This window comes from Aythya ferina, assembly GCF_964211825.1.
Source record: "Aythya ferina genome assembly, chromosome: 27".
Taxonomy (NCBI): domain Eukaryota; kingdom Metazoa; phylum Chordata; class Aves; order Anseriformes; family Anatidae; genus Aythya; species Aythya ferina.
In genome coordinates this window covers 3,171,316-3,185,649 of record NC_140310.1, presented here as the reverse complement: position 1 = coordinate 3,185,649, position 14,334 = coordinate 3,171,316, and the positions used below count along the sequence as shown (strand labels likewise).

The window sequence follows — 14,334 nt, the reverse complement described above, 5'->3', positions numbered from 1 at the left end:
GCTGGAGTGCCTCATCTTAATTCCACAGAATTATTGTCCCCCATTACACACCGGTCATTACCATTAAGTATCATTGGGCTTCAATCAAGTTCTCTAGGAGAAGTCCTCATTAAGTGGAGGGCATCACGTTTTTTTTTATTCTGTTCCTGGGAGATCACTCAGTGCGCATACAGCAGTGACAGTAACGACAATACCTATGGAAACTCAGGTTTGCAGATGAGCTGAGCTCACATAGCGCTGTGGTTTGCCTAGGTGACTCAAACATGCTTTTTTTTTTTTGTTTCATTTTTCCCCTAATAATTTTTCCTTTTTATTCAGGGATTTTTCAGCTGATAGCTGGTCGATATTGGCTCCAGTTAAATTCCCAAGGACATATTACTCGATCTGTATACGTACTTGGGCAGCCACAAGTAACCATGAAGATATCCACTAGTTCTAGACAGATTCCCTGCCCTTGCTCTAGCCACTGAGAGACACTGAAGTAGCCTGAGATTCACAATAAATTATGTTATTACTGGAGAAAAAAAAAAAAAAAAAAAACATTTAAAATAATGATCACATATCCTTTACCTTCTGAGCTGTAACACTTCTCAACAGTAGAAAAACATCATAAGAAACATTTTAAAAATCTGTAAAAGTTAAGGGATTTTCTTTTTATCTCTGCAGCTCTACCTCCTATCAAAGCAAATTTCAAATAGTTAACGTGATCACAAAGCAGCTGGCGTTGCTCTCCAAACTAAAGAATTATTCTAAAAAAAAACCTCTTCTGGCATCTGGAGCTGTATTAAATTTACAATGCAGCGTTAATGTAACCTTTCCACCCCTTTTTCTCCCCCTTCATTTTTTTTTTAAATGGGTGTGATGTAAGTGAAATCTAACATTTAATTGAGTTTGTTGTACTGTAACTGTACTGTACGAGAGCTAAATCTTCGATCTCCAGGCACTGAGCGTGAGGCCAGGCTCGGAGGCTGGATCCCAGCTCCCCGGAGCGTTGGTTATCAGCCAAACCAAGCCCAAGCCGTACATTCACACCCATCTCTAATCAGAAGCATTAACTTGATGCTTTTCCAGACATGAGTAACCACTCTTCCACGCTTGAAGAGCTCACTCAGAGGCATTGTACGGCACAATTTCCATGCCTCTTATTTACATTTGTGTCTCAACAACCAAGCCTGAGTTTTGGGCTTTTGTTCAATTCCCATTAAAGAGCAAGAACATTTGGATGAGACCCTTTCAGCTCTAGATTTCAGTAGCAATTTCAGTGATGAGAACCCTGAGACAGGGTTTCGCTCTTCTGTTTTCTTTATAACCATAAAGAAGTATCTTAATGTCTTCTGGAGATCTGACAAGTTCTATCCCACTGAAAATGAAGAGATTTGATTCCCTAGAATAACACGGGTACAAATTAAAAGAAATTCAACTGAGCATCACTGCAGAAGTCTGGGCTAGGGAAGTTGAGTGTATGGAAATGTTGGGAAGAAGAGGGTCTTAATAGCAACAGCTGTACAAAGAATTTATCAGGAAAAAACAACAAATGTCTTAGATATGACCCAAAAATAAAGCATAATGAATTCAATCACAAGTCAAGTAGCTTTTTGTGCTTTTTTACCCTGCTTTTACTCTATTTAGGTGTTCTTGTACTGGTGGGATGAACAACTGTCCCTTCAAACCCAATAAGCAATCCCACACACTAATTGCCCTGCCTGATGTAACTCCTAACAACTTCAGTGAAAATGAAGACGTTCACAGCGTGCAAGCACACTACTACTGGTTGGAGTGATGTCGCTTTTTTTCCGCTTACGACTTTAAGGGTAGCTGACAGACCGCACTCAACAAGACGCAAACAAAAAAACATTCATTCAAATTTAAAAAAAAAATAAATAAAAAAGGAAAAAAAGGAGGATCCAGAAGACAGAGAGAGTGGAGCATCCAAGAATGCTCTTTCTTACATTGCGTTCAGGGAAGTCGTGCTTCTACCCTTAGAAACAACCAGGCAGACAGAAAACAACTTAACATCTTTGCTTATCATCCTTACTGGTCATCCTGGCTGATTTCCACTGGAACACACGGCTGTTTTACTCCCAATGCATATGATTGCAGCAATTGAACACTTTTTTGTATCTTTTTTCATACGCTCTGACCTCTGTAGCCCACAACCAAGCTCATCAACTGATGAGTCCAGTTCTGAACAAGCCTGAACAAAGACCCTGCTTTCACACACCACCTCAAGCATTTTACCATTTGTTTCAAAGGTTCATTTTTGTAACTCTGTAACGAAGTCAACATTTTTGGTTTTGACAAAGAGTAAGGTAAACCTAGGCTTTGCCTAACCTTGATTCATTCTGAGGTTTCAACTTCAATCTCAAACTGAAGCCCCAAGGGTGTGCTAAGCTGCTGGTTTGGTTTATGAAGAGCAAAACCAAACCAACCCTTCCTTGTGCACATTTTTGACAGATGATGTCTAATTGGTGTTTTTTTCTTTATGGAAATTGCCATGTGAAATAAAAACCAGGACAAATTCACTAACAATGGCCAGCTCTTCTCTTCAGATGTCTTACCATCCCCAAAAAACAGAATGAAAAAGTAACTATGGTCTCTTTAAACCACTGGTGTAAAAATAAATAAATAAATAAATTGGAAAAATCTTTACTTTTTTTTTTTTTTCCTAAACTTCTCTAAATTTTTTGGAGCTTTCAGAGATCAGAGTAGATTTTTGTTTTCATTATTCCGCATTTTCATTTTACTGGATTTCTCCTGCAAGATTTTTTTTTTCATAAAAAGGATTCTTGCGAATCTTTCATTTCTAGTAAGAGAATAGAACAAAATCGATTGTCTGTGGAAACCTGTTTTGTGGAAAGTTTTAAGCACTTCTGTGAACTCCTCTGGAGTTTTTGCTTCTTTGGTAAATGAGGAAACTGAGGCAAACACCCGAGTAATGAAACATGAATCGCCAAAGCTAAGGATGTCGGGATGTTGGGACAAGTCTTATGGGTCTACAGGAAAATCATACATCCCCCAGTAGGGTAAAATCCTCTTGGTATCATGGTGCAACGAAGGTGCAATAATAATGGTAACAAGCAGGAACACCTTTTACCCATTTCATCAGCAGATTTCAAAGGCCCTGGCTGGCCAAGTGTGCGTGTGCTTTCCCAAAACCTTTCCTGAATCCACCCCCTGAAGTTTTGCAGAGGTGAGCAGCCCCATTTGGAGAGGTGGCTGTACAGGCTGAAAGCAAGGGAATGTCAGCCTACCCGTGTGACTTGCAATCTCGTGCCCCTGCCTTGAGACCGTGCTGCCCAGCTCTCAGCTGCTCGAGCTGGGTCAGTTCTGGCATCACTTCTCTACAGGATTCTCCCCTGTGACACTTTTCACACCACACAAAGACCTGGCCGTGCACCCAGGACTTAGAAGCCTCAAGCAATGCACTTCACTTCTTGTGAGGGCCAAGTTACAGGGAAAATACTTACTTATTAAACATAATTGCTTAAAGGATTAGGGTATGGAAGAAGAGAGACTGCGTCTGCCTCTCCTCCGCTGTTTCTAACCTGACACACTTCACCTCCTTCTGTGTTTTTATTAGCTGGTATTCACAATACATCAGCGACAGCTATGATGAAACCAGTGGCAGATTTTACTGCAAAGCAGCTGGGTCATTGTCCCGTGGGTCTTGTTGCTTTCCTGCGTGAGATCTTAAAGTGACCATCACTATTGCGGCTTTTTTTAAAAAAAGAGAAGCTGAAAGGGAGGGCGTGAAAGAGTTAAAAGGCAAAAGAGATGGAAAGAGATAGGGAGTGGAGGGAAATGAGGAGACTGCTTGTGTACCACGTACAGAGCTACTTTGAAAAATTCTGAGGCATCTAAGTATCACAAACATGATCCCTGCTGTGGGCAGCTGTATGTGCGAGTGCTTTGCCCGAGGGTGTCAAATCAAATATCCACTGCTGGTTGGTACAGTACATCACTTCCCCTTGGGGATTCAGAGTGGGAAAAGAGAGAGAAGAGGGAAAAAAGGTTTAAACACAACAAATGGAGAAAAACTTTAACAATATCTGATATGGCTTATCATATACTGTCATCATATTTATTATGAACAATGTAGGAGAGAGGAAAGGAGAAAAAGAGAAAAAAAGCAGACAGCTTAATGCTGAGCCTTACCTGGAACCGCCTCATATCTCTTGGGTTTCCTGCTGTTTTCAAACAATTCTGATTGCACTTGAGAAAAAATTTTAAGAAGAATCTGGAACGATAAAGAACCGTGTCACTGTTATTAAGCATAGTAAAACGTGTTGTATTCTGTCTTAAAGTACACATCGTGGTGATTTACATGTCGGTGTATCAGGAGACCAGGATTGTGAGAACTTACAAAAAAAAATTGACAACAACAAAAAAACGACAAATTTATAAAAATCATGTAAATTATAGCTGACGTGCCTAATCCACACTGAGATGGGCAATTAGTTGATGTAAATCAACATATCTACTCGATTTATGCCAGTTCCTTCACTGCATGTTTGAACACACGATTTGAGTTTCTTTCTTTATCTCTTCCATGCATACCAGGTCTTTCTTTCGCTGTCTGAATGGATTTTCCATGGAACAATATAGACGGATAACATTATTGTAAAAAACACAAAAACCAACGGGGCAACTCCGAGGCAGATAAGCCTTGAAACTACTTAGAAGGTATTAAAAAACAGAGACAACCAGAGCTCCCAGAAGAAGCTGATGAGATTTCATCACGACGATGTTTTCAGCTATTAAGATTTCAGTAACTAAAGCAGAGAGGCAGAACTGCCAGGAGCCCAGATTATAATCTTACCTAGATTTTCAGAGAGGATAACAGAAACACAAATCGAAGTCAGCCGTGACAGCTCACGCTGGCCAAGCAGATAAACCCATTAACATTGCACAAAGTTCTCGTGCCGATTATTTTTGCCTTGTCACATGGATCTGTCTTTAGACGTTATTATTCTGGCAAGTTTAGCTTGTCATGTTCAGAAATTGAATCTTCAGGATGCTTGATGGGCTTACCCAGCACTACGCGTTACAGCATATGGATTTTACACTTTAGAAATATTAGGCAGGCAGTTTTCAATAAACTGTACCACCAAATTTTTCATCCAGGGACGAGAGGATTCGTCCCTTTATTGCCTCATTCACCTGATTAAATTTGTGAATTGCAAAGGTAAAGAAGTCTGCCCTGCATGAAAAATCACAGTTGTTGGATTAGAAACAAAACCAGCGTGTCTTCTGAATTCAGACAGAGCAGGCAAGAAAATGTTTTGGCATCCTTTATCCTACATGAGATTATTTTCTGTGATTCCTTTCTGCTAGTGCATTGCCATTTGGAGGACAAAATGGGTTTAGCTGCAACAATTTAAAAAAAAAAAAAATCAGAGATTTTTAAATAAGTTTGGAAGGAAAAAGACGCCGATATGAGAAAAAATTAATAGTTGAAGAATCGGTTTAGAATACAAAGAACACTTTATTTATTTATTTCTCTTGCTGAGTGCTTTCCTTAAAAAAAAATAAAAAAAAAATCCGCTTTTGCAGTAAGTTAAAGTCCCAGGTGAGCCAGGCCTATTTCCCTTTCTGTTACTATGACAACGATTTTTTACCGCAGTCCCTAAGTCCCTTCAGAACTCACACATTCATGCCTTGAATTAGAACTTTAAAGGAGAAAGATGTATATTTCCCAGGCTTTGCCACCACCACCAACCCAACCAGCCCCAACGCGAGGCAATAAAGCAGAAATCCGCTTCTTGTTATCGCTACTTTCTTTGCATTGCTCACACCGTGCCATTTCTCTCCGTACAGCCTTACAAAGAGTAGCGAAGGATCTGATCCATTTATACCTTGCTTGAACAAACCAGAGCCCTCCAGAACCTCCCTACAGCTGACCCCGCAAAAACGAGCCCGGTAACGTCACATAAAATGCCTGCCACAACACGCATCCTTCTGTTGAGTTGAGCATTTCTTTCCTTAAATCCCTCACCGACACTTTGAACACCTCCACACCACGTTTGCCGTGCGTGTGCATGCTGCAGGCTGGTATTTTTCTCTCCGTCGCTCCTCGTCCTTGGGGGCTCAGAGGGCTCCCCGCGTTTCAGGGTAACGCTCCTTGTTCTCCTGCCCTCTTCTTACATATATCAAAACATATTTGCAGATACGTTGACTGCTTCTGTTACCATGATCTAGCGAGGCAGGGAAAAGCCTACAAAGCGCACAACAGACCAAGGCAGGGAACTTGTACTTGGCAATCAGTGAGCCAGCAGAGAAGGGACTGGTTTGGAGAGCTGCAAACGACCCCAGTAAACCCCCCAACATTCCTGGCTTGGTGTGACTTGCAAGGAAAAACAAAAGATGAAATGAACCAGGGAGGTGTTTGGGTTGTTTTTAATGTCTTTAATTGCTGTATAGCTATTCCTCCAGGTCAGGAAAAGGCTCGGCAGCAGCTGAAGAGCGGCGCAGCGCGGAGCACGGGAAGGTGTCGGGGAGCGAAGTCGCTGTGTCAGCTGGGGAGCCTCGGGACGAGCTGAGATCCCGCAGCAGCACCCTGCACAAAGCCCTGCAGGGCAGACACACACAGGTACAAATTCTAAATGTGCTTAAACTTATCTGTGAGCAGACTGTAACGCTGCGTGGCAGGGAACACAATTTCTATTTTCTGTGAAACACCCCCAGAATATTTGGGTCTGGACCCCCAGCTAAAAGGAATCAGTGATATACGTGGAAATGAACTTGGGCTGTCATTAGAGCGGTGCTGATTCATCCCAGTGGGTCTCTGCTAAAAGATATACAGAAAACAAAGCTCCTGCAAGAGGTGGCTGCCTCCAAAAGCAGCGGGGCATTCCCTGCCCTCACTGACCGTGAGCAGCGCGCTGAGCTTTGGAGGCTGCAGGCTGGGAGATTGGGGCAGGAGCAATTCGGAGAAACCCACCGGAGACAACCTAAAGGAGCCTGGCTTTCTGGGGTTGCTGAGCTCCTGAGCTGCTGGGAATTGTGTGCGTTGAAGATATCACAAACTGGGCATCAGTAATTCCTCCTCGCACTTTTGGCAGTGCTGGGCTCCCAGTGTGGGAGCATTGGGGCAGTGTCTGTGTACTGCCTGTGTTAGACATGCAGCTTCTCTGGACCTCGCTGGGCATTCTGTGCTAAGACTCTTCCCTCCTGCCACCCCACATTTAGATTCAGTTTTATGTAAATACACACTCAGGAATTTCTCCTCTGGTTGATCCAGGTCTCTCTCTCTCCTTTCAGAGGTTTTCCCGTCAAATTTTAGTTGCAACTGGGCATTCCCAGCAAGTATTTGGTAGGCCGGTGTATATACATATATATTTTAAGTGGTTGCATCTGGGAAAGGCATTAATATTTATTGCAGCATTAGAATAAAAATGACTTGGGGGGAGCAAAGAGATGGGAAGGTTTAGCTCCAAATGAAGCTGATTTAGGGGGAACAGGAGAGTTGCAGAAGGCCTGTATTAATTTTTTTAAATGAGAAACTTTAGCCAGTTTTTGCCTTAACCTATACATACATCAAAAATAAAATTAAAATTAGCTTATTTTCATGGTTCTTAGCTGGCCTCTGTTCCTTCCCAAGGCCAGCACCAGCTCTGGGTTCAGCAGACAACTGCAGAAGGAGCTTGGCCCAGGCATCTCCTACATCAACATCGAAGGGCACTGGGGAAAAACTTAAATGCTTTTGAATAACCACCACTAAAAGTTCTGGCAGTGCTATATAAGACCTGATTAACTTCACATATAGATGTCAAATTAATTAAGACATACTGCAGACATTTCTTTTCTCCTATTGTCTCTCTCCTATGGTCGAGCCCTCTACCTACAGACTGATGCGCTCGCAGAGGTCTCCAAATCGCCACCTTAAATAAATTCCTTCTTCTAGGATTTCGAGGGAGCTATTTCAAAAGTTACTGCTCCTCCTACTGGGAGTTCCCACCATGCTGGGGAGATGGGCTGATGAATCATTTACGTGCCCCTCTCTCGCTGCAGTCCAGAGGCTGGTGGCGGTGTTATCCCTGCTGCCTTCCAGCAGAACTGCAGGCCAGCCTGGTGATGTCGTGGGAGCCTTAACAGGGCTCAGAGGCAGCAGCAGGAAAAATTCCCCTGGAAAGGTCTTGTGTCTGTCAAGCCTTTTCCAAAGGGGCTGCTGCTGCACCACGCTGTCGTGGCCAGATCCAAAAGGCTGCTCCACCTTGGAGAACATTCCTCCTCCATCTCGGTTGGTTGAGGAGAACCTGAATGAAATCCTGTTAGAGCCAGAAAAAATCTTTCTGTGACTTCAACAGGACTAGGCAGGCTCTAAAGAGCAGTCCCACATGCAACAGAAGGTGTAGTTTAAAAAAAAAATAAAATCCATTAATGTTTTTTCAAAGCCCTGCCACAAAACCTGGGACTGCTCAGTCTCACCACGTGGAGCCCCAGAAATAGAAAATACACTTTGCGCTTTTATTGCACCATTCTGTGGGACTTAAACTTCAATTAATTCTGCCTCACAACCCCCTCTGCAGCAGGTGGTGTAACCACCAGTGTAAGGCAAGATACGGGGCCTGGAAACTGGGAGGGAATTGCTCCTACCACAGGCCTGCTGCAGAGCTGGGACTGGGACCTGGGGCTCCTGGCTCCTGGCTCTGTGTCTTACCCAACCTCCCAGCCACCTCGTGTGCTTCCCTAAAACATAGCTACAGGATCAAGAGAGGCAACTGTTTTGATCTTGTGAGCAGCCTTTGGAGAGACACTCTGAAAAATATCCCTTGTAAAGCAAGCAGTGAGACAGTCCTGGCTCATTTGGGTTGCTGCAGAGTTTGGGTTGCTGGCCCCAGCCGTGCTGTGGCCCAGGACATGCCACCATCTGTGATCGTGGTATCAGCAAGCCCTGGGATGCTGCAATCTAATGAGAACATAAAGTGCCATCCTATATGGTGGCATCGTGATTAAATAATTGAAGTGCTTCTAAGAGGTCACAAAGTCAACTAAAAAGAAATAAAAAGCTGGGAGTTGTTCCTGCGAATGTTTTTGCTCCGGCTGAACAATGCTAAGAGTGAGCCACAGAACTATCATGACAGGAGGGCCTGGCTCCAGCTGCATCAAAGCGAGGAAATTCTGAGGTCAGGGTCTCGCATCGTCCCCCTGACTCCCCCATGTGTGTCTTGGCACTGCAAGCTCTGAGATAAGTGTGACGAGCAACCTTACCCGCTGCCCCAACGCGGTGGAGCAGGCTCTGCTTGCAAATCTCTGCCTTGCAAAGGGACCAGATCAGATTTTGCACATACATTTGAAGGCTGGTGTTAAAATTCAATTAATTGCATTTATTTGATGGCATCATCTTGATTTTAATGAATATCGCAGCAGAAGACTTCTTTATAATCTGAATATTTATCTCTGGAGTAATTCCACTCTATTATGTCAGCGTGTATTATTAGGGAGCTGATGAACAAATTTCCTACTTTTTGAGCAGTTATAGTCAACGTGGGATCAGGCATGGCACGAAGGCATTCTGAGCGAACACACACCATATACTGTGTGCGAAATGATTGAGGTTATTACAATAATCCAGAGTATTTATACGATACTCCACAAACAGCAGCTAATTAATCTTCGCAAAACTCCTGTGCATAAAGTGTGAACCCAGTCGAACAAATGTGAAAACCAACATATGTAGGTCAGAAGCCTTTGCTGAGATTCTCTGCGAGAGAAGGGAGCAGGAGTTGGATGGCAGTGGGGCCCCAGGCTGGGCCAGGAGAGGTGGTGTTCGTTTTCCGCTTGTTTTTTAGGGGAAAGGCTCCAGTTGTACCAAAACATGCACGTGGGCATCCTGCCTTCTGCTGCTGCCCCACCAGTGTCCTCGTTTCTTGATCTGAAAAGTGAGGAACGGTTCTCTGCCCTCATGCCTTGGTCCAACACCATTTCTTCAGCTCGGGGTGTTTGAGGATGAGTGATGGCACAACGGCGCTCCTTGCCCATGTGTGAGAGGTGAGCACTGAAACACCATGGGAACCTTGCCTAGTAGGAACCAGTGACCCCACTTGCATCTAATGAACAGCACATTCCCAAATCACTTGTTTTTTTCCTCAGACTAATGGCTCTATTGTAAGGCTCACAACTTTTCCTAACCTCTCTTTACCCTCTGCTTCCCATTCGGTCTCCTGTCTCCAAGCTGTGCTTGGCTGTAAGATGGTAAAGGAGAGACTAAATAGCATAGGTCTATGCCAACCTAGGGGAAATGGCCTAAATGAGTCTTTGGAGTCCCCTCCTCAGAGATGTCCATGGGTCTTCTTATTTTCCTGTTCTGCTCCATGCAGCCCCATGTGTTACCATCACATCTTTCTCCTCACCTCACCTCCCCAACCATCCTGCAGCTTCAAGGCACCGATCCCAACCCCTCCGTACAGGAAGCTTTCCCTGTGCTCTGCAGTTCTTGTCCAGCTTGGAAATAGAAGCCTGCCAAGGTAGGGTCAGCTTCTGCGGGGGTTTAAGGAGCACGGGTCGGGAGGAACCGCGCTGATGTTGGAAGCATTGTAATGGCCAAAGTGAAGCTGGCTTCAAGATGTGAGGCTTTGGGGTATTTGTATTTGTATTATTAAATCAAGGTGGTTTGGACCAAAATCTGTAGGAGTAAAAATCGTTTGCACTGCAAAAAGTCTAGATCAGAAGTTTTCAGTTTTGGCCCATCGTTATTATTAAATTAGTATTTAATCAATCAATAGCAGAATGCTCCTTCCAAGATGCTTGCAATGCAAAGCATATGAAGACATGCAGATCAGATAAGTGTAATAGAGAACAGGTGGAATTAGTGCTTTCATTTGAAAAAAAGAAGAAAAGCTCCAAAAGGATTTTAAAATGCCACAAGACTTTGTATCCCCCAAACAAATTGGAAACATCAGATGATTTTAGATACCCAAACAACTCTGTTTTCCAGCTCAAATGGTCTGATGTAATTCAGCAGCACCTACGGTCTGACATACCACGTTCTTTCACCCACAGTCAATGACTCCAATTTAGATTTTGGGCTTTAAGTTTTGATGTGGGACCTTTATTGTGCCAAATATGGAGACCTGAAGCTGAGGGCAGCAGACCGCTGATGCTGCCTGCTGTGTAGGTCTCCGGCGCCTTACAACACCAAGCTCAGAGGAGCAGACACAGGAGATGGGTGCGAGAGCAGCATAGAAGGATCAGCGGTTCAGCTAAGGCAGGCCAACAGATCAGCCTGCCTTAAAAGTCTACCTTAAAATTATTGGATGGCAGCACCCATCTTAAAACTGCTTCTAATTACAATTTGCTTGTGGTGCCAAGAGGTCCCAATGACACTTGGGTGAGTAATGCTCTGTGTTAAGATACAGGATGGAAGTGCTGATATCCTGTATTTCGGGTGGGTCAAGGATGAACACAGCCCCTTAGGTCCTCAGCAAAGGTTGGACTGGAATTTATGTCCCACTCCCAGTCCCATGCCTTAGCCCCAGATCTATTCCTCTTCAAATATCCCGTCTCCCTGCAACCTAGGACATCCTACTGCTCCCTGCCCTATACCCAGTGGCTTTTTTTTCCAAGAGCTTTCTTTCCAAACTAATAGTGTCTGAATGCAAGCCTGCAATATGTCATCCAGACCCCAAACATGTCAGTAAAGTTGATATTTATATTCTGTACATTTTCCACCTTCTGCACAATTTTCATCTCTGCGGCAGCAGGCGTACACCTCCATGACTGCAGTTCCTGCTCGTTTGGTAAATGCCTATTCTGTCTTGCAAAGTGATCCCATTTTCAAGAAACAAGGGTTGGAGGAGAGTTCACTGCTGGTTATATAGCCAGGCATTTCTCAGTGCTGAACGCAGTTATTTGGCATGGCCACACTCGCTAGGAAAAAAAAAAAATCTCCAAGGAAAACCTCCTTGTTTGTGCACTCTGATGAAAACCTGACACCATTAATGAAAATAATAATTGAACTCTATGGGTTCGAATTGAAAATGAAACACAACACTAACAGCGTGTTTGTAATTGCAATTGTTCTCCAGAAAGCCTTTGGAGGACTCTTTGCAATCCGAGCAGTTTCCCTTTCCCTTTGGGTTTTCCTTCTTCCTCTCACACCAAAACTTTCCAGTAACTTAGGAGACAATGGCGAGAAGCTTGTTTATGCTGTAGGATCCATATTATTCATGCCATTTGGCACACAACCAAATACCAGAGCGTAATCAAGAGTCAATAGGCAGGGAGGTAATAGAGGACGGGGCTGACGGGCTGTTGAAAGGGGCACTCAGATACTATTCCCTGCTTTATTACAGGATCTGCGGGCTCCAACTGTGCTAAGCATCGCGCAGTCACATTGTGAAATTGTTATTGGAGATGAGATACACAAAGGACACGAGGAAAGAAAGGCTTTTAGCTCGTTTCACTGATAAGGAAGTCAAGGCACCTAAAAATCAAGCGATGTACCCCCCCATCGCACATCGAGCTGCTCTTCCAGCCAAGAACCACGCACCATTCCTGCAAGCCCACGGCTACGACTCCACTGAGCCTTTTCCGTGGTGACAAAAATCTCATAAAGGCCCTTGCCTCAGAGTCTAACCCTCAGCAGGGTTTTGAAAGCAGGGCCGAGTTCTTCCTCATTACCCAGGCCAGTCTCAGCGGTACGCATGTGGCTCGGTGCTGGGCTCTCCGATGGACACTGCCCTGATGATGCTCACAGCACCGGCTGCATCCATCCAGCCGCTGGCAGCGCCTTGCCCTGATGCTCTCGCAGGTGCAAAGTTAACTCTGCTCTACTTTGCAGATATCATGGACCCCAGGAGAGACATGCTGAGGCATTACGCAAGCAAAGAGCCTGATCCCCACTCGTTTTTTCCATGCCCACACAACCCTATGGTGGCTTTATCTTTTGACTCTTGGATTCTCTCGTCCCATCCTCCCAAAGTGCCCGTGTCCTGAGCCATACTAGGTGCACAGCCAGCACCAGTGACACCAGTGGCTTTTTGCTGCTGCCTGGGCTGCTGCCTTTTACTCTTCCTGCTAGACAGCAGAGGCCAGCACATACACTGCCCACCCTGCGGTTGGTGTAGGACCTGATCACAGCTTTCCTGCAGCTCCCAGAGGCCAGGAGCCGCGGGGATGGGAGTGTCAGTGACAGCCCCAAGGTTAGGCACCTCTTTTCCACCTGCCACAGTGGGTAGCACTCAGCTGAGAGCTCTCCCTCGCTTACGAAGTCAGGAGCATTGCTTGTCCCTCAACTGGTTTTGTATGGAGAAAAAAAAAACGAAAAAAAAAAAACACACAAAACACACATTCATTTGCTAAAGAGGCAAATTTACATCCAGGCAAGTTGCTTCCACGCTCATTTGTCTCCTCCCTTCTCTGAGGCTCGCACCCGTCGTACTTCTGGGTCTAGTCACAGCTGACCTTGAGTGGGAACACCGGTGTAACATTATATTCCTATGACAGATTTATAGATTGGCAGAGAGGGGTGCGTTCAGAGCATTCCTTCCCTAAGACAGGACAGCATCCAATGTTTGTTAGCATCATTAAACTAAAACTGACTTTTCACCTGCTCCCATACCATATGCAGCTGCAAATTTTTAAATTAAACTATGAAGCCATGCATAAATTTACATATATTACAGACTAGCCTCTCCATTTAACATGCAAATGTACTCCAATGTTTCAGAACACCTTCTGTCGCTAATTAATTTGCTGAATTATAATTAGACTAATCCTGCATAATTAATAAGCACAGATTTTTTTTTAATTTCTAAGCAGCTTGATGAGATCATTCACTTCCTTCTATAAACTGCTAAGTAACTGTTAAAAAAAATCTGGAAAGAACATATGTGAAAAGGTATGTTTGATGTCGCATACAAATTTAAACTAGCGGGCAAGCTTCAAGAAAGTCAGGATTAATATAGGTGTAGGGCTGAACCAAGAGACCGACGACGGCACATTATTTTCAGGGGCACGGACCGAGATTTTCCTTGCCTATTTTATTCCTTTTGCTTTTACCCATCGGACCTTCCGAGATCATAGCCTGAGACAGAGAAGGATTACAGAACCGTATGTAGCATTAGGAGATGTTACGATATTAACGCACCGTTGTATATCAAAACACTCCCTGTACATGCTGTGTGTGGATGAGCTCCTTTGATGGTATTTGGAATTGTTTTCATTTCAGCTGCCAAAACCAACGGAGATCATTCTAGTGAAACAATTAAGTGCTATTAGCACTGGACTCGTTCCGTAATGATTAAAATGAAGGGGCTCGCTTTAATGTTGAAGAGCTCGGATTCAGAGAAACGTGCACGCCAATATGTTTTTTACAATGTGCAGTGTTACAGC

At 44.1% G+C, this 14,334-nt stretch overlaps 1 protein-coding gene across 4 annotated transcripts in view; it reads right to left on the bottom strand.

Annotated features, from left to right (window-relative positions):
- EBF2 (EBF transcription factor 2) overlaps window positions 1-14,334 on the bottom strand; it is a 133,977-nt gene that overhangs the window by 30,898 nt on the left and 88,745 nt on the right. For all 4 annotated transcript variants that reach the window (XM_084499563.1, XM_084499565.1, XM_084499566.1 and 1 more), the window contains exon 8: window positions 4,156-4,237. In XM_084499563.1, coding sequence (XP_084355689.1) covers window positions 4,156-4,237 — 82 coding nt within the window. The remainder of the gene's footprint in view (window positions 1-4,155; window positions 4,238-14,334) is intronic.